Raw genomic sequence first — 21,029 nt, 5'->3', positions numbered from 1 at the left:
AGGTACCTTTATTTAAATTTGATTCATTGTAATGATACTTATTATTCTCATCCCACACCCCTGAGTCCCTTTTAGATTATTATAATATCAGTGGGTTGTTAATATGGCAATGGTGCATTGGCCAGATGGCCATTAGGGCTTCAAACCAATAGCTTGTCAGCATGTTTTTTTTTATGGTTTACTTTTTTATACTTAAAAATTTCCATCTCCTCCCCTCCTTCTCCCCCTTCACTTCCCTCCCCTCCATCTTTATCCCCCCCTCCCTCCCTCTCCAGGCAAAGGAGCCATCAGGGTTCCCTACTCTATGTTAAGACCAAGGTCCTCCCAACTCCCCCCAGGTCCAGGAAGGTGATCAAGGTGATCAACCAAGCTGAGAAGGCTCCCACACAGCCTGTCCATGCAGAAGAATCAAAGCCCAGTGCCAATGTCCTTGGCTTCTCAGTCAGCCTCCCCCGTCGGCCACATTCAGAGAGTCCGGTTTGGTCGCATGATCCATCAGTCCCATTCCAACTGGAGTTGGTATTCTCCTGTTAGTTCTGTCCCACCGTCTCCATGGGTGAACCTAGCTACTGCCTCCATCTTCTGACCCCCCCTCCCGCAACTTGAACCCAGAAAAACCGTTCCTTGTCAGCATGTTTTTGAACTTTGCCCACATGCTTTGTTTTTACAGCAGGGCATAGCACATACTCAGGACTAAGTTTGGGTTTTCATTCTAATACCATAAGCTAAAGTTAAGGTCTAAAGGTTACTGGAAGTTCAGGACTATTCATTAAAAAGGTTTCTTGGTTCTCTGCACATTGCTGTGATTCAGATAGACATGTGTTCTCAAATTAGTCTCCAGGGTCCTGGCACATGCCTGAGTGATAATACTGTCAGAACAGAATGGAAAGGTGACAGGGCATTCTACTACTTATATGGTCATTAGGCTGTGTTTCCCTATTGATAACCTGGGTAGATATGAGAACATGGATATGTGGCAGGGCTTTGTTGAGAAAGACAACATATTTTAGCTAAGTTCCACCTTCTATTGTTCTCTGCTAGTTGGAGTGTTGACACAATAATTATCCAAGGTATCCCAGAATTTTGTGCTTTCTTCTGCGGTAGCTGTTTATGGTAGCTGTTTATTTATATCTATATCAGGTCTTCATGAAGACCTTATATGAAAGGCTTTTCAAATCTTAATACTTCTCTTAATACTTACATGAAGAGTCTGGATGCAGTATCACACCCCACAAAGCTTGTCTAGAGATGGCTTTTCCTTTACAGACTGAGGATAAAACTAATTCCAGTACTTGAACATGCGATGTATCTGGGAATAAAAGTGACTGATGTGTTTTTCTGATAATTGTATGGGGTCAGAGGAGTACAAGTTCTACATTACTGGACTTCTCATCCAATCTGTGTCCACAAGGAGACATAGATTTACAGATCTCTTTGCTGTCAGTGTTACCCAGGAGTCTGAGACTAAGAGTAGCTTCAGGAGAGTCAGAAGCACTTGTTTGAAAAGGAAACTCTTCAGTGTTTTCTTTCTCTGACCAGAGTTTGAGTCATTCCCTTGTGTTATTTTCTTTGAGTACTTTTGTAACTGTTACCATCATGTTATCCTTAGGCAATTCCACAATAGCTTGCCCACCATTTCAAAGTGGGCCGTGGACTATGAAAGGGAGAGGCGAAGGAAACAAGAAAGAGCTTTCTGCTGTCAGGGTAGGGTCTTTTGTGGGAGAGAAAGAGAAGTCTGAAATCATTTAATCGTCCATTGTGTTAAAGTTCAGAGATTATAGGCATAAACCAATTGTACTTCCTGACTGGCAGATCACCAATTGTAACCTGCATGAATCAGAGAGCACCTGCTGATTTATCTAGGTTCTTGTTTCCCAGAACAAAGAATTGGGGCAGTAGCATAGAGTGATAGAAATAGAGACAGTTTATTAAGAGAAAGAGAATCACTCCAGGAAGAAAAGTGGGCTAGACAGCTGGAAAAGGTCTGAACTCAGAAGTTCTGAACTCTGTGGGGGCTGGCCCTTCTGAAGTCATTTGCATAACACCACTTTCTCTCACATTTGCATCTCGTACATTTTTTTCCTAAGGTACATGCCACAGCCTGAGCAGCTGTGGGTGTGTCAGAGTCCCTCGGAACGGGGGGGGGGGGGGGAATATAGGCAAAAATGTAGCACTCTGGGATCGCTTCAAGAATAAATTATTTATACTTTTGCCTGTTCTTTTTATTCATTGTTTTTCTAGCTGCCAGAAATAGCACTGCACGCAGAGCTTGATCAAACAGTGTGTTTGAGACCCTTATCTGAGTTCATCGTTTGAAACTCTGTCAATCTTTGTGGACTTGCTTTGCCCTGGAAGACATTCCCCCTAGGCTTGATCTCTTGCTTACAGTTTTCCACATTCAAGAGCCACTCTGGGACAGGGGTGACAACTCCTGAATAAAGATGTGTAGACCACCTGGACCCCAATATAAGTGTGCTCTGACACTTGCAGGCATCCCTGCTAGGGATAGCAATATAGGTGTGCTCTGAAACTTGCAGGCAGCCCTGCTAGGGATAGGCTTCTTATCCTTATGCCAAGTGGCTTCTTCATCTTAGTCTTGACTCTCTCCCTGTCCTTCTGGCCCTCTTCAGGCTAAACCAAACAAATCCAAGCTCACCACCTAAAGATCGACTTGTTACCTAGATTTTAAGTTTCAAAAGGAACCATGACCTTTTAAATCATCAGCCTCAAGAGGAATGTTCAGCACATAAGCCTATGTAGATTATTCCTCATTCAAGCCACATTATATTATGGATGCCATGTGGAATTTAAAAACATGCACAAATTATTTAATAATGACTTTGTATTAAACATATCTTTCTTAACAACATTCATTTATTTAGAATGGGGAAAAATGAAGTTCTCTGTTATAGCTTGTTGAAAAGTTTTGAGCACATATTTAATTTTTTAAAAAAAGAATTCACAGCAGTTATGTTGCAACTCAGTCTAAAATATGCATTTTTGAAACATTTCTTCATTTCTCCTCTTTGTTATAACAGCTAATAGTCATTGTATCCTACAATACCATTTTTCTTTTAAGATCAGCCCATGATTGTATACTGAATAGAACCTTATCTATAAGAATATTGGAAGCTTAGGCTGTACTGTGTGTCTTCCATGGGCATCTATTCCAAACATTTGACTCTTAATCCGTCATGCCATTCTATTTTGGCAATCATCTTCTTTGGATTTTTCCTAAGAATACGTGTTCATTATTAAAATCATGAGTCTCAAGATGACAGAATTGTTATGTACTGTACTCAGAGGAGGCAAGTCTTTTTCATGCCTCCATTAATTAGATCATTGATTATTTTTATTTTCTTCAGAACCAGCAGTTCATCTTACTCCAGTATCTGTAGCATCATTATACCCAAGACTAACATGGGCAAGTATTTCCTGGAGTCTGTGCTCAGTAGAAGAAAGCTGTTGGTTACTGTGACCTACTAATTCCCAGCTCATATAAGAACTTCAATATTTTCCTTATTTACTCCCTGTACCCATGTTACATAGTTGAATTCTTCCTTATCTCTTTCTGAAAAAAGAGGATTAAATGGGGGAGATTTGAGTAATGATTTACTTTGTAGTCTTTCCCATCATTAGAAACAGGTCTGTCAAGACCTATCAGAGCAACATGTTATTTATCCTTTCAAATTCTAGAATTTCCCCTATTTTAACTTCAAACTTGACAAGTATTTAAGATAATTCAATAATGTCTGTACATTAGTCCCTGTTCCTATACTAGACTTATTTGTTGATGTTTCTGTTCATTTACCATTCCTAGCAAAGTTTCCATCATCTATGTTTGCCTCCTTTAGTAAAGATTTTATTAGTCAAGGAAAGATTATTTACATATTTTGTTATAATGATGATATATGATTTTACCAAAAGTCTGATTGTTGGAAAGAACGTTCCTTTACATGTTATAAAGTATGGTTAAACAGATAACAACCCTTACCATTCTTAAGGGAAAGGAAAGGATGAAGTTGATCATTTTTTGCCTAACAGAACTTATATGCCTAACAGAATGTTTATATATATATATATATATATATATATATATATATATATATAGAGAGAGAGAGAGAGAGAGAGAGAGAGAGAGAGATTGAGAGAGAGAGAAAAAAGAGAAAGAGAGAAATACTACTTTTAGATTGATATGAAATGCATGTTGTTGTAACACATAAGATTGCTAGGATATATATATATATATCTTACATCTTTTCAAGAGTGAATAATTTAAAAAATTATTTGGAAAATTGATTTATGTGTGCCATTTGTGATTTGTACATCAGTAATTAGAATTTGCACCCAACTCCTCAATTAACTGTCACTCAAATATTTTTTTCAGCTCTTCTTCAAGTGACAATTTCACTTAGCAAAGTAGAGCTTAGTGTGGGTGAATCTAAATTCTTCACATGTACAGGTATGTATTCAGATATTTTACCCTGTGCTTTTAGTTCTTTTGGAGTACATTGGAAAATTTAAATAGTTGGTGCTGATGTTAAAAAAAATCTGAACATTTATTCTATGATAATGCTGTGACCAATTATATGATAATATTATAAAATTTATTTTTATTTATTTATTAAAGTAGCTAATTTGTTTATTAAATTACATTATAAAATAAAATCTGTACATAAGAAACTTCCTGTATTTAAATATTATTTCCTTCTAAATACCCATATTAAGACTAAATTATTAAAGTCTTAAAATTATTTAAGACTAAAGTTGAATACTTACATAATAAATAAATTAGGTACAACCCTGCATAATTCTAACACCTGAAAAAGGTAAATGACAAAATAATATATATATTCATACATAAATATATATATTATATATATATATATTTGAAACATAAATTCTAATGAAGAATAGTTATTTAAGAAAGATTTTTGAAAAATTTTCTGACAATCAATGTATTACATGACATTTCTGCAGAATATTATATGAACCTCATTGCATTTTTCTAAACACGATAAGGGCTATTTCTATATATTGTAATTATAATATGATTAAATGGTTAATAATTTCAATTGAAGATGACATAATAACACATTACAGTTGAGAAGAGACATTGGGATTTATTATTTTTATAATAAATAATATATTTTCATAATAAAGCAATTGGCCTTATTTTCATCAGTAGAACATGGTGTAAAATTGTCTCAAAATTTTGTAATTACAAATGTCAAATTTTGTTTTACAAAATAATTACATATTTCTAAGCAATTCCTTATTTGGGCCAACGCTTCTGCTGTCTCTTGACTTTAGCAATGAGAACTGAGCATATGAAATCATGTTAGCATTTGTTTCTTTTAAAAAATATGTCTCAATTTGGCTTGTATCTGCCTAAAGCAGTTTTAATATTTTTTGCAAAAATATCCCATATATTATAACTGTGAGGCTTCAATTCTCACAGCTTAAATTTTAGTAATATATTTCAGATGAAATGTTTGAAGCTTGCCTCTACGTAACAGACGGAGTCCTTAATGTTGATTAAACAAAGATGAACATTTGTCTTAACATTTGTGTTTGCTTTCAGTTTTGTACAATTTTTGGATTTCCAGTCTTCTATTGACATTCTTTTCTAAATTGCTGAAATTGTTACGTAATAGTAAATGTCACTGTGAAAACAAACACTCCAAATCGATTTTCAAACATTTGCTTTTCTCTTTGTAGCCATTGGTGAGCCTGAGAGTATAGATTGGTATAATCCTCAAGGAGAGAAGATCATTTCCACGCAGAGGGTGATGGTCCAGAAGGAAGGTGTCAGGTCACGGCTAACCATTTATAATGCAAACATAGAAGATGCAGGGATTTATCGCTGCCAAGCGACAGATGACAAAGGACAGACACAAGAAGCCACGGTAGTTCTGGAAATTTACCGTAAGTTGTACATTTGTGTTTTAGTTTCATTACAGAGGATTCAAACACAATCAGATATGCTTAAAAATAAAAACTGGAAATAAATAATAAATAAATAAAAATAAATAATAAATTTGAGGGGGATTGAAGTCCATACATTTTTAAATAGAAATAAAAAGTTTTGCTTTTTATAATTTTGATTTAACTATTATAAAAATATAATATATAAAAAAAACAAGGCTTTTCATGAAATGTCTTCACCTCTGGCATTTTCTACCCCTGACACATTAAAATTTTCTGAAAAATATATTAAAATGTTATTATTCTATTTTGTCTGGTCTAAAATACAAAAATATAAGTCAGTAAGATATAGGCATCTTTCATTTTTTGAATGATGCACAAAATTCTTGATGATTTAAATATTAAATGAAAAATGAAAAATTTGCTGCCACAGCAATTCATGTTTTTTTTTTTTTTGTGGAAAAGTCTTGGTTGAACATAAATATCTGTGCTCATTCATTAAGCCAAGACTCTTCCTATAGAATCTAATCAGTGTTCTCCTAAGATTTGAACTATAAATAATATAAATATATAGATGATTTCATATACAAATGTAATGGAATTTCCTGGATGAGAAATTAGAGATAGGTAGAGAATTCAAGGAATTGAAGTGGACAGTTAATTTTCAGAACAACAAACTCCGTAGTCAAGAATGCTTAAGAGAATAAAGCAAAGCTGTGTTCTTGGAGCACACTGGCAAGGTATGGCAGACACAAGATCACTGTTTATAAAGTTTTTAAATATCTAAATTCTTATTATATTAATTAATAATCATAGATGACAATATGTTAAGTAAGTGATACATATTTAACAAGTGGATTTATTTTCTTGATACAGAGAAACTCACCTTCAGAGAAGTGGTATCCCCTCAAGAGTTCAAGCAAGGGGAGGACGCAGAAGTGGTCTGCAGAGTTAGCAGCTCACCTGCACCTGCTGTCAGCTGGTTGTATCACAATGAGGAAGTCACCACCATTCCCGACAGTTAGTATTTTGGTAACTCCTTAAGTTATATGTTCTTAAAACACATCAAGTTTTTCAAATATGAAAGTTCTGTATTTCAGTAAAGGAAGCAAAGACGCAAAGAGTCAGGAATGATATTGTGTGCCAGCATTTTGGCACTTAAAAGGCTGATATGGGGGAGATTTGATTCCAAGTTCAACCTGGGCCATATAGCAAGAATCTGATTTTGACAAACTAAATAGACAACAAAAAGAATGCTATAATTTTTTCTGAATTTTAAACAATTATTCTGAGATTTAAGACCTAGCTTGAGGTTTACTGTATTCTCATCTTTGAGCCAAATACTGTACCCCCACCCCTTTTTTTTGTTGTTGTTTTTAGACAGGGCTTCACTGTAGCTTTGGAACCTGTCCTGGAACTAGCTCTTGTAGACTAGGCTATCCTCGAACTCACAAAAATCTGTCTGTCTCTGCCTCCTAAATGCTGGGATTAAAGGCGTGTGCCACTACCACCTGGCTCCTTGTTTCTTTTAACAAGAAAGTGAAAGAAAGACATGTGACCAGTCATGATGATGACTGCCTGTAATCCCAACACTTGTTGAATAGATATAGAAGAGTAAGGAGATGAAGGTTGTCCCAGCTTCATAAGACTTCCAAAACCAACCTGGAATACCTGGCTACAGGTAAAACACAAAATAAAACAAAACAGAAACTCAACAAGCAAGCAAGCAAGCAAGCAAGCAAGCAAAACAAAAAAACAAAACAAACAACAACAAAAACAATCAATCAAACAAACCAAAAATAGAAAATCAAAATCAGAAAATAGCTATGCTCAATAGTTATATGTAGTCTATGGCAGATTTGGCAGCAGAATTATCAAGTGATTTATTACAGAAAGACAAAAAAGTTACTATAAGTACTATTTTTAAAAAAAAATGTGTGCTTGACTTCCATTTCTACCAGATACTACTACACTGGTAAAAAACAAAACAAACAAATAAATAAAGTAGTGCACAGTAAAACACCCAGAATCTATTTATTATAATTCTAATACCATAAGAACACTATATACAAGCAGGATATAATATCACTATGGAACAACCTTGTGTTCTATGAATGTTCTCTCAAAAAAGTGACATATTCTAAGTATTATAGAAAGATAAGTATGGATAATTGACAGAAGAGAATATTTGTTTCAATTGTCATCATGATTTTGATTCAGATTTAGGTAAAATTCCAGAATATGACATTTGTAATTGAATGCATAATTTGCTTATATTATGCTACTTTACTATTGTGAATAGGGAGATTTTCAATTTGCTATATATTTCATTGCACCTGCATTACACAGAAGTACAAATAATTGAATCTTTTAAAGTATTTTTCATGTTAGATGATTCCATTATGTGTTTGAAGAGATGAAATTTCCACAGCATAAAAGAAAGTAGAATATCTATTTTTAAGTGTGACTAGAGAGTGTGTCATAATTATGTTTAATAGTTGATATTTTTAAGATATTATTTCATGCATTACATATTCAGTAGTTGTCAGTTAATGATAACCTCATCTTTATATTCTAATTTAATAAAATATAACATTTAATTTCTTTTTATTTTGTTATGTAAAATTCCTACAAGCTTTATACAAATTATATGAGAAATTGATACAAAATTTTCTCAGCATTGTTCCCCTCAATCTGAAAGGACAGAGGTTTTTTATTATAATAATTGAATGACAATATTTACACATTTATAGATTATCAAACATTGGAGCTTGCATTTGCATGCATGTTATAATAAACATTAATCACAAGCAGATTTAAAAATGGTTAATGCATTTAAGATGTGACTTGGAACAAAGCCTTAAAACAAAGATAGTTTAAGAAATGCAGTGAGAATGGGAATGGAGCCTGCAGTAGCATAGCGGACACGCGGCCAAGCATCCTGCAATGGAACATGAAAATCTGGAATCTCCACTGGATTCAGTGTGTCCATTTCAACAGTTCCTGTAACTTGTAAATAACCTATCAGGTATTCATAAATGTTTGCTATATAAATGGATGATGGTGCTAAATGTGTGGTTCTTGGTCATGATATTTTTATTAATGCTTTATGTTTTATCCTTTTTTAGTGATGAGGATGAGTCTTACCAAAATTATATGTATTCAGCTTATGCCTAGAAAAAGTATTTACAAACCAGATATCAGTACATTTAAAATTTCATATTCCTAATTTGTATAACATGCAATGAAAATAAAATAATTAATGATAATTGTGTAGTTCAGACTTTTATAACAGGAAGGTTAAAAGCAGATTCTAAACATTTAATACTCAAACAATTTGCCTATCTTGGTGGATGTATAGGAATATTTTTGTAATGCATCTAATGTGTTGTATTTTACAGCTAGTCTAACAAAATTGGATTTATAACTGAAAAGCTGTGTAAAAATATTAAATTAACTAGATGATCTGGGAGCATTCTTTGCTAACATGTCATTGGTTACTGCATTGGCAGTCAAGGCAAGATATTGAGGGCCTCAGAGAGTTTGTCTCATGTGCTTCTGATAGTGGCTGTCAGGTATTCAACATGACATTACAAGAGAATAATTTAAGTAGGCGTTTCCCTTGTTTCCCTAAAGAGACCCATTTGCTAAAGAGCACAGGCATGCAGGAAGCGCCTAAGAAGTATAATTTCCTCAGTTGTAATCATTACTCACACAGGAATACACAGACACTACTAAACATGGTTTCATTTGAAAGCTGTCTCATCAGCTTTGTAAATATTTTAGTTAGCATTTAATAAAGTGCTCTTTTGTATCATAATTATAGAAAAATACCTTATTCAATAAGAATTTTTGTAATTATCTGATAGTATAAAAGATTGAATGTTGATTCATTGGTAGAAGACACTTTCATTGCCTCTAAACTATTGATAGTCTAGAGGAATATGTAAATAAATAGTCAGTGAAAGCAAGGAAGGTACTCCAAATCTATGAAAGGTAAGTTTCAATGTTCCCATTTTAAAAAGACAGGAGGCTCAAGAGAGTTCATGATTAGGTGGGTCTCAAACATGTCTGTCAATAGAAAACTTTCACTTTGCACAAGCATAGGTATTAGTCTCCTCATGTGAGGACTTTCTGTGGCAGAAAACCTCACATGGAAGTCCTGGTAATAAAAAGCACAATGACATTCTCAGGAACTTTTGTAAGTACCTATGAAGCAGGAACCTAAAAAACAGTTCAGTCTAACTGAAACTTTCATATTCATACAAACTGAATGCTTATGCAAATGACCAGGAATTGTTTCCCTACAACTAAGGAACATGGAAAAGAAAGACTGATTCAAAGTCAGTATCCTTTTGACATTTCCATAAAGACCATAGGGATTTTTAAAGAATCACCACTGAAGTGTTTTTATAAAGGCACTGACATAATCTAAAATGGGTGTGAAAACAAGTTGAATGAGGTAGATTTGTTTCAAGGCAAAATTGCAAACACTGGCAGTTGTTCAGGTTCCTAGGGAATAATTGCTGAGTGAGAAGACTTTCCACTAGATAATGAATAATAATGGTGTGATATCACATAGATTTCTGTTGGTTGAATAAACACCAGGAAGCAGAGATAGATACAAAGGATGATTCAGTATGTGCTTGAAACAATGGGTCTTGTGACTTGTGAGTCTTCCCTGAGTTCCATGGGAAGACATTAAAGAGAAGTGCATACATTCTGTATTTAGTGTGCTTACCACATTTCTGTGTTGTGCTCTGAAGAGAGCAAATAGAGTGGAATCTAGAAGAAAGCTTTCAACAACTAATCTGTATCTCCTGAAACATGTCATAGTAGAACAGACAAAGTATGGCTTCTATTTACAGTAAATAAAAAAGATGAAAAGCTGAGAGTTGAAAATTTAAAATTGAAAGTGATGTATATTTTTATGGATTGTTATCTATTTATTTCTAATTTTTATTATTAAAATTGAAATTATTTGCAAATAATAAAAAGTATTTCAAACATTTTCAAACTCATAATTATCTATGACTTCTTAAAACAACCCTTTTTAGGATATTCATGCTAGTGATGTTCTTAATTTTCATAGCTTACCAACAACTATAAGTTTTATGCTACTCATTGGAATTTTACATGCCATTTCCACAGAAATTGATTTTACTATAGGCAGTTGTATAAACAAATACATAAAATATCATGCATTTATAAAATTATTCATTTAGAGTTTGAGTGGTTTCTAATCCATTACAGAAAGTAAATAATTAAGAGGTAATTTGAAAAGAACATTTTTCTAATCAGAAAACAACAAAATAATGGTCAATTACTCTCCAAGATATATGTCTAAGACTATCTTTTTATTTTCAGTTGAAACATCACCTTCACCATGTCAATTAAAACAAATTTCCTTTTTACATTTTCTCTTAGACCTAGTGAAGTATCATAATTTAAGAATTTGACATTTATAGGATGTTACATGTTTTCTGAAGTTGGAAAAGACAGTGTAATCAACCTGATGTGATTGGGAGCATTCTTCTCTCCTTGAATGGTCTTAAACACAATTATTTATTTTAAAACATGTTTTGGTTAAAATATAATTACATCATTTTCTTTCCTCTCTCCTCCCTCCAACTCTTTACATACCCTTTATCACTTGCTCCAAATCCATGCTCTTTTTAATTATGTACTACTCTTACTGTTACATGTTATATAAATATTTGTAAATTAATATACAAAAAGAACATGCTGAGTCTGTTGAGTGTTGCAGATATATACATATATATTCAGGAATGACAGCTTCATAATGGATAACCAAATAGGGGACTCATTTCAGGGGAAAGCTAATTCTCCCTCTCTTAGCAGTTGTTAATTGCCTGTAGCTTTTAATCTAGGGAGTGGAAACCTGTGAGATTTCCTGAATCCATGATGGTACATTAGCTAGCATTGCCATTGTTCACATATTAAAAATAATTATAGCTGTTCTATTCTTCTACCAAAAAATGTGATAGAATATATTTACATTGACTTTGTATCCTCATAAGTCTTCTGAAGTTCTGAGTCATTCTGGTAGTTTGGGGACTTGTACTTCATAGGAACTTTTTCCCAGCCTAGTTTATTTTGGTGAAGAAATTTCATGTTTCCATTTAAACCAAACAGGGGAAGCCTCTGTGTGTCTGTTTTGCCTATCTTAGATTAATACAAAAGAATTAAGCTCTGAGTGTGGCCAACAGCGGGGGCTGACTGAGAAGCATAGGACAATGGCTCTGGGCTCTGATTGTTCTTCATGGACGGGCTCTGTGGGAGCCTTCTCAGCTTGGTCGATCACCTTCCTGGACCTGGGGGGAGTTGGGAGGACCTTGGTCTTAGCATAGAGTGGGGAACCCTGATGGCTCCTTGGCCTTGAGAGGGAGGGAGGGGAGGTATGGGTGGAGGGGAGGGGAGGGAAAGGGGAGAAGGAGGGGAGGGAAGGGGGAGGAGGAGGGGAGGGAGGGGGGAGGAGGAGGGAAGGAGATGGAAATTTTTAAATATAAAAAAAATAAAAAATGAGGAAAAAAAAGAATTAAGCATAATGGAAAATTTATATATTCATTATATATATAGGCATACCTGAGAACAACATGTCTTTGTCCTCATACTGTGTGCTCTTTCTGAGACAGCCTCTTAATCTACCCATTTCCATCTCAAGCAAGTACCTATTATGTAATAAATGACCACCTGTTTGCCTGTTTTAATAACTTATTGCCTGAGTGATAATTCTTCAATTATTTCTCCTCTAAAAACCTCTCCAACATTAAAAAATGATGGCAAATTATAAAACACCTGCATTTAAATAGGTGTAAATAATAGTTTTTCTTTTTCTTTGCCTACCATCAAACATCTTTTTAGCATGGATTTACTTCAGGACCCCCAGGTGACAACTTTCTTTTCTTTTTCCTTTACTTTTCATAAATGTCTTTTATGATTTCTTTACATTTTTATTAAAACAAAATAGAGAAAAATCAATAAACTTTGTCCAGACAAAAAAGTAGCCTCTAAACAATAAATGTAGGGACTTTATTCTCTATGTTAGTGAAAATTCTATTTGATGCATATATTCAAAGTTGATAAAGATTGTATCTACTTTATTAACCAAGCTATTAAATATTCTATATGGATTCATTAATGAATGAAACAAAAGATAATTACTGTGCAAGATAAAGTTCTAAAACACAAATAGTAACATTTTATTTAAAATCTTTAACATAGTAGAACTGGACATAAGAACATCATTTACATAATAAGAAAAGCCTTAATATTACAAAAAATTCTTTGATAATGATGATAAACATAAATCACATCTAGGCATCTCATATAACTATACACACACACACACAGACATATATATATATATGTGTGTGTGTATGTATATATATATTCATAGCACTTTTGGTCCTGGAATTAGTCTCAGTGATTGCATAAGACATAAGACTGAGGTTCAATTCATAACACCCACATAGTGTCTCACAACCATCTGTAACCCCAGTTTCAGAGGATCCAACAGACATACAGCTGGTACACATACATGCATGCAGGTAAAACTTTCATACACACAAAGCAAAAAATTAGAAAAACAAATATTATTTTTAGCAGTCAATATGTCAAATAACATATGCCTTTTCAGCCTACACATGTGCGTAAGAAAGACAAATTTAACCTCGAAATAAAAATTAATGCTTGTGTCTAATTATCCATAAAGAAGATTAATTTGTAATTTGCAAAAAAAGTACTTAAATAAATTCAAGTCATAACCATTCTTATATCCTGTACGTGGTTTGCACATTAGTATGTCATTTGGCTGCCTTTTCAGGTTACAGAAGAATTGGCAGTTTAATTATTCTTGAGGAAAGATGTTCAATAAATTTTCTAACTACTTTCCACAGCCAAGTGGCTGTTTGTACTTAAAAGTTGTCAGGTCAGCAATATCTAAACTCCTTGCATTGTTCTTTTTGTGCATCATTTCTGCATTCAGAGCACCAAGGATAAAATAATAGCCTAACCATTTTATGTGGATATAAAGTCTTGAATGTATTTTAGGGAGGATATAGCAAGGCAGAGCTAGAGTGGAAAACTTGAAGTTGTGAAATTACATTTTACTTTCAAATTTGAATTTCTGGTTGATGAAAAGTTGGATGGTGTCAGGAAAGTGCTGTGCTTTAACTCTTAGAAACTCGGAGTGCTCTGGCCTCAGATCCAAATCACTGATGGCATTTCTTCTCCTTTGCTGGTTTTTCAGATCGGTTTGCTGTGCTTGCAAACAATAACTTGCAGATTCTCAACATCAATAAAAGTGATGAAGGTATATACAGATGTGAAGGAAGAGTGGAGGCAAGGGGAGAGATTGACTTCCGGGATATCATTGTTATTGTCAATGGTAAGCTAGAAACTCTTTGTGCACTTTGTGTTCTGTATTTCAGCAATGTTTGTTAGAAGGTAAACTGTAAATCCAACAATGAATATATCCCTAGTAGATGCAATCTATGCCTTAAAATCCACCAATTTTACTAATGACAGTTCTTATATTGCATTTCAATTAAACATCTAGTCTCAGATGCCCTTACTTTTTAGTATGTAACTTGATTTTTATTGGATATGTATCTATAAAGATACAAACTGGAACATAAAAATATATCTTATTAGATTGATATTTAAGATTTTATGACATATGTATCACTTAACATTTTCTTATTTTTAATATTGTTACTTTTTAGTTAACAATATCAACTTAAATCTTTAAATTCCTCACATGAATTCCACACTAAAAGTAAAATCTGAAGTTTTGTCTTCTTATTCTTATTTATTAAGTCTACCAGAAGGTAAATATAGGAAAGTATTTCCAGCCACGAGAACAGTCATACAGATGATATTGTTTTGTCTGTGTCTGATTGATCACCCTAAAGCCAGTTGCATATCCCTTTACTGTAAAGACTCTGCTAAAATTTCTCATCATCTTTGGGTGAACAATAATAATACACCGTGTTTTTCCTTTTTGGTCACAAGCTCTCATACTTTAAAATAACTAGAACTTCATTTCTGTAAAATAAGTGTTCACCAACCCCAGTATTGATTGCTTCTGCTTGAGGTGGTTTTGTCAGATTCTGTCAAGAAAACACATTGACCAATGGAACCAGATAACTGTGATTTTTTTCTTGCATGTTCTTTGATTTAGTCCGGAAATTCATTCTATTCCAATCTTATTGACTCTTCTATTCATTGCTGTCTTCTGAACCTCGAGCTTCTCAGTAAGATTTCCCTGGCCATGTATATGTTACAATTCTCTGACCGCTCATAGATTTTTTTTTTTTAATGGAGAGTTTGAGACTTCAAAACTGTAAAATAAATAAATAAATAAATAAATAAATAAATGTGGCTTTTTCACACATTATCTTCTCTTTCTTAAATTACATTTTTGTCTCTTGTTGTTTTACTATTTTCTAGTTAATACATTAGTCTTTCTCAATTACTTGTTACAAAGTTTTCCCTTATTATTCTGGCATTTATCTTGTTCTTATTTTATTAGACTCATCATGACACAAATATATATTTCATCAACATGTGAATAATATTGAAAAAATGAAAAGAAACTCATAGTGTATATAGAGGTATAGAGATGTAATATTTAAAAAATAAAATATATTTCTGAGAAAATGCAATATTAAATATTTATTTCTTCATCTTACAATTAATTTTGACTACGTTACAACTGAAAATTATTTTCTTGGGGTTTTCTAGAGAGTTTACCCCTTTTTCCAAGATAGTAATTATTTATTATAAAGTTTTTCCCTTATTAAAATATTTAAAGAAAAACAATTTTCATAAGTTTTGTTTTGCTTTCAAAATTAGGGGGGTTGAATTTATAAATTGATCGAATAGCTATATACATATTGTTTTATTCTACATTGTATTTGGACCTGTAGAATATCTAAGGTCACATTGTATTTGCTAAGACACTTAGATTTTTATCTCACAATCACTTTTAACCAAATGTATTAATTAACCCACACTATTGTTTTTAAGATGTAAAAATCCCCAAGTAGTTGTAATGCCTAATCAAAGAGAAGTTTTTAAGTTATAATGCTACCAATATTGCTAGAAAAGAATGACCCCTTGTTATTCAGAAGAAATCTAATAATGAAAATTTGTGATTTATTAAAATTTGGAGAGAAAAAACAGTTTGGAGACCAAAGCATAATCATAAAGAATCAAAACTGGCCATGGGTCTGAACACAGCAAAGGAAATGTGACTATAATACATTATTTGAGGAATTACAAATATACTGATAGTATTAAATGGGTTAGAAATTAGGTTAGATATAGCTGAAAAAACAGAGGCAGATCATAGAGGATGCTGTGTATGTCCTTAAATATCTTCCTGCCTTCTATGGAATAATTATAGACTCCTTTGAGGAGAAAGTATTACAGAAGGTTAGAAAGCTCTTACTAGGAGAGAGGTTGGGAATTGGAATCAATAATTGGAACTCAACTAATGAAGAAGAAACTGAATGTGAAAGGATGTAATTAAACAGCATATAATCAAAAGTGTCATGTTCCACCTGACAACAATGAAGGGTCATTTCCAGAAGCCTCGTGTAGAGTTCTTGGTTTCCAGTACAGCACAAGCTAACAGAGTCTAATAAGGTGTGAATTTAAATATTTATGCTCAATTTGGCAATTACACACTTACAAGAGACATTAAAGGGAATGCTATCATTAAAGTAGCTTAAACTGAATTTGGCATAAATGTGCATGCACATTCATTGAAGAGGAGACATAATGTTTGCATTCCTTTTATGATTATACCTTCCTTAACTCTTGAATTTCCTGGAAAGTAATTCAAGAAAACATCAATATAAATGTTTGGAATGAGATAACAGCCTTTTCCATAAAGTCTTTAAGATTTGAAACTAGATAATTATGGTATGCATATACACAAAGATGTACACAAATCACATATATACTCTTTAAAGTGAAGCCAGTGTTATTTCCCTTGCCTTCATCAATACTTCCATCCTGTCTAATTTCCAGCTCCCCACCTATGAAAATACCCTTACATATCAAAGAACAGGGGGCATAAATTTAAAAGTCAGTGCAAGGTTATTCCTATAGAAACAATGCTCCCTATTTCCTAAATCTTTTGTAAATTCATGAAAATTATCCATTAACCACAGATTCAAGTTTTATGTAATGGAGCTCAGAACAATTGAGGCCAGATGAAAATTATCCCTGTTGTTCTTCTTGTCCACAGTAGATAATAATGGCTGGATATGCATCAGAAAGTCAGTGGCCAACTACAGAGGGATGTGTTCTTCAGTAATCCCCAGACCGTTTTCTTTGTATTTCTACCTATGCCAACTCATTTCTGTAGGGCAGGAATGAGGAACAGCACTTTTTGTTACAAGAAATAAAACTTCACAATTTTTTGTATAATGTTTGTGAAATGTCATAGAATCCTAAGCATCAATAAAGACAAAAAACCTACTTTATAGATTAATACCATGAAAACAGCTAGCAATAAGAACACAAAATTAATATTATAATTTGTGAGCCCATAATGTTTAATAAAATTTGTGGTGAGCCCAAATGTAGTATACAGTGAATGTACAACTGACAGATCTATTTAACTATCCACAGCAAGTGAATACGTGCACACCACCTGGAGAACCCATTTTTGCAGAGCTATGGACACATCTGTCCTTTGGATAAATCACTGTCAATTTTGAAAAAAAAATCTTGTGAAATCATGCCATTCCTCTCTTCTATAGCATCCCAACAGTGTTTAAATCTATTTTTCCTGTAGAGCAAAGAGACACCTCCCCACACACCATAATGCCATGGTGTGAAAATGATTCAGTCAAATCCTTGTTCTCATAGCCAAAATCTACATCAAAATAGTCTCTCACACATTTTCTTTATTAATAATACTCACTGACAAGAAATAAGCCTCATATAGGAGGTAGTCTACTCTACCAGCAGATGCAGAAAGCTGTAATCTACTGGTCTTCTGCTCGGAATTAACAGGGCATTAATATTATACATTAACCTTTCACCTTGCTTTCAACTAACATAAGATCATAACACAGGAAATTAGTTGTTTATACAGGAAAAAGGCTGAGTTGCTAAAACTAGGTTCAGAGAGAAAAGTTCTCACCTTGGCACCCTGCCAGAATCAAAAGCAGGATTCCCCAGAAGAGATTTTAGCTCAACCAGCTAGATGCTAATGCAAACCAACCCTGCAGGTTAGTATAGCTAGCCAGCAGGGCAACCTTCACAGCCATGCCCCCTCTGAGACATAAGGTGGGTTCTTGCCAGATCCACTGCCTTCTTGTGACTCTGTGAAAATGTATGCCTGATACTATTTTCACCGCCTATGGGACTGTTAACTTGTCTGTATGCCTATATGAACTGAGAGCTTTGTGGATAGGACATCACGTTTCCTTTTTACCCTTGCTCTTATCCCTCACCCCTATGCCTTATTCCTTACCGTTGCTCTTAGCCTTACACTTTGCCGTTATCCTGAATCTTCTTCTTACCCCCTTTCCTCTGATGCTTTATGCCTGACGCCTTTACCCCTATTCTTTGTTCTTATGTCTGACGCTTTGTCCTTAGCCTTATGCCCTTATGTTCTTCTCCCTTCTTTTGTCTTCCCCCAAGGAATAAAGAAAATGCAGGAAAAACGTGCCTGAGTCAGTCAGTTTATTCTTCCCTTCAGATCCCATTCCCAAGACACTTTTCGCTTGGTTTTGTGGGTGTTACATTAATCTGAGCAGCCTAGTAATTGGTCTTAAGAACATGGTATTAAATTTTTAGTTAGACTACACTCCTGTTGGTTTACACTGTAATATAAGAATGAACATTTTCTTAATAATTTCAGTGTTATGTAAAACATAAGCAGTAATATTTTTCCAACCTTGAAATTTTCCTGAAAATAAAATTATGGCAAATATTAAGCAGCCTTTTTCAGTTAGCAACAACATCAGAGAGGGAACTAGAAAACTCTCTTATAGTGCAGAAGTGTTTCTATCTATAGAAACATAATAGAGGGATTTCTGCTAAAATGTTTGCTTTCTGCAGTGTGTTAAAAATATGTGTTGCTGCCATATAAACAATTTAACCATTCCTTCAACTACCCTTACAATTTGCAATGAATGGTGCTGATTATAGCCTCCAACACTCTTTGAAGTACAGATACCAAGTAACCATAGAATTTAGTCAATCCTATATGGGACATTTCCATCCTATATCTATCTATCCCCCAAGGCCTCAGGAAAACTAGAAGAACAGGGCAGAAAAATTGTAAGTTATAGATTGGGCAAGATAACATACCTTCCGGACATGACAAGACTGTTAAACTCCTGAATTCTCAAAACCTGATAACCTGCCAAAAGAAAAAAAAAAGAGTATTCTATTTCCATGTGTAATTCTAAGGCAAGAGCAAAATACATAGGACAGACATATGAAAAGCAAGAAAAAAGGTGAACCAATTAGTTATCCCTTACAAAACAGCTGTGAAAACACACATAAAAGTAACACTTGAACTAAATAGGTTACATTTAGGAATAAATAAGTATTGTATACAAAAATGTATATAATAATAATGGCAAAAGGACATAAATATGAAGAAATATGGGGAGAGGTATGTGGGGGATTGGAAAGGAGAAGAGGGAAAGGAAACTTGATATTATGTTGTAATATTTTTAAAAAGAATTAAAATAAAGACAGCACAAGATATCTCCTGCCTCATTTGATATTCACTTACAAGACAAAGCATTGCAGTAGTAGGTTATGTATTGAAAAAATTATTCTGTCCATAATAACAGGAAGGCAATGAGATATAGAGAGTGAAATATATAAGTCCTTCAAATTAAGAGTTAATATCTATAAGTCCATCTTTGGGGATTCTAATGATAAATATTATGATATCCATGTAAGATTATGATCTGTGTATCAACCCTCATAATGGCAAACATGTGAAGTACTGTGTTTAGTTACTGAGATTCATTATCTTGCTGGGCGGTGGTGGTGCACATCTTTAATTCCAGCACTCGGGAGGAGGAGGCAGGCAGATCTCTGTGAGTTTGAGGCCAGCCTGGTCTAAAAGAGCTAGTTCCAGGAAAGGCTCCAAAGCTACAAATAAATCCTGTCGTAAAAAAACAAAAAAAAATGCATATCTCTTATTTTCCTTGTGACAATGTTTTATAATGCTGACCTGAGCACTACTCTGAAGATATGTGATTATGCGATTGTAATCAAACCTCTAACTACTGCCTGTCTATTTGTATATATATATATATATATATATATATATATATATATATATATATATATATATGTATGTATGTATATATATATATGTATGTATGTATATATATATAGAGAGAGAGTAATCAATGTATTTATTTATTGTATATGTAGTAATTTATCATATACCCTTTACGTGCATGCAGATGAGCACTGAGTCCCAGCGCGGGCTTTCCTTTGACACTGAAGCGGTACTGTTAAAGTCTGTGACCTGTTTATTGCAAACACTGCACTTCAGCCACAGTTACCATGACCAGAATGTGCAGCGTGTACAGTCTTGCAATGTAATTAGTTTGAAATTGAGGAAACTTAATTTTAAAATTGAATTGTTCATGAAAATCTATTTTCATACTCTATAGCTGAAGCAGTTTCTCTTCATAAAATGTTTTATAGTTGTTTGAAGAAATTAAGTGTAGTTAATCAGAAAGAACATTATGGTCTGACACCTAATTTGAAAGCCCTGTCTTGAAACAGTGAATGATGGCCTGTGGAATTACATAGGCCAATAAGGACCCAAATAGGAAATCCATTTATGCTAAAAGTAGATTTCAGTATGGATTAAGTCAGTGCTGCTGTGTCTTTTTGTGAGACATATTTCCTGCATTATATATGTTCGCTAAAATACACAATTCATTGTTTAACAGGTTGAGAAATACTAAACTAATAACATGTTGAATTATCCAATTATATCTAAGAAAACATATCACTGACCTTAATTCTCTGTGAAAACAGAAGGCAACAATGAAGATTCAAAGCAGTAAAAGACA

General features: G+C 33.7%; 1 protein-coding gene across 2 annotated transcripts in view; it reads left to right on the top strand.

Annotated features, from left to right (window-relative positions):
- Positions 1-21,029, top strand: part of Ncam2 (neural cell adhesion molecule 2) — a 406,325-nt gene that overhangs the window by 227,922 nt on the left and 157,374 nt on the right. For both annotated transcript variants that reach the window (XM_038345355.1, XM_038345357.1), the window contains exons 2-5: positions 4,388-4,462; positions 5,722-5,928; positions 6,805-6,948; positions 14,201-14,338. In XM_038345355.1, coding sequence (XP_038201283.1) covers positions 4,388-4,462; positions 5,722-5,928; positions 6,805-6,948; positions 14,201-14,338 — 564 coding nt within the window. The remainder of the gene's footprint in view (positions 1-4,387; positions 4,463-5,721; positions 5,929-6,804; positions 6,949-14,200; positions 14,339-21,029) is intronic.

This window comes from Arvicola amphibius, chromosome 10, assembly GCF_903992535.2.
Source record: "Arvicola amphibius chromosome 10, mArvAmp1.2, whole genome shotgun sequence".
Classification (NCBI taxonomy): domain Eukaryota; kingdom Metazoa; phylum Chordata; class Mammalia; order Rodentia; family Cricetidae; genus Arvicola; species Arvicola amphibius.
The sequence above is the reverse complement of the archived record's forward strand: the minus strand, read 5'-3'. Positions and strand labels throughout refer to the sequence as shown.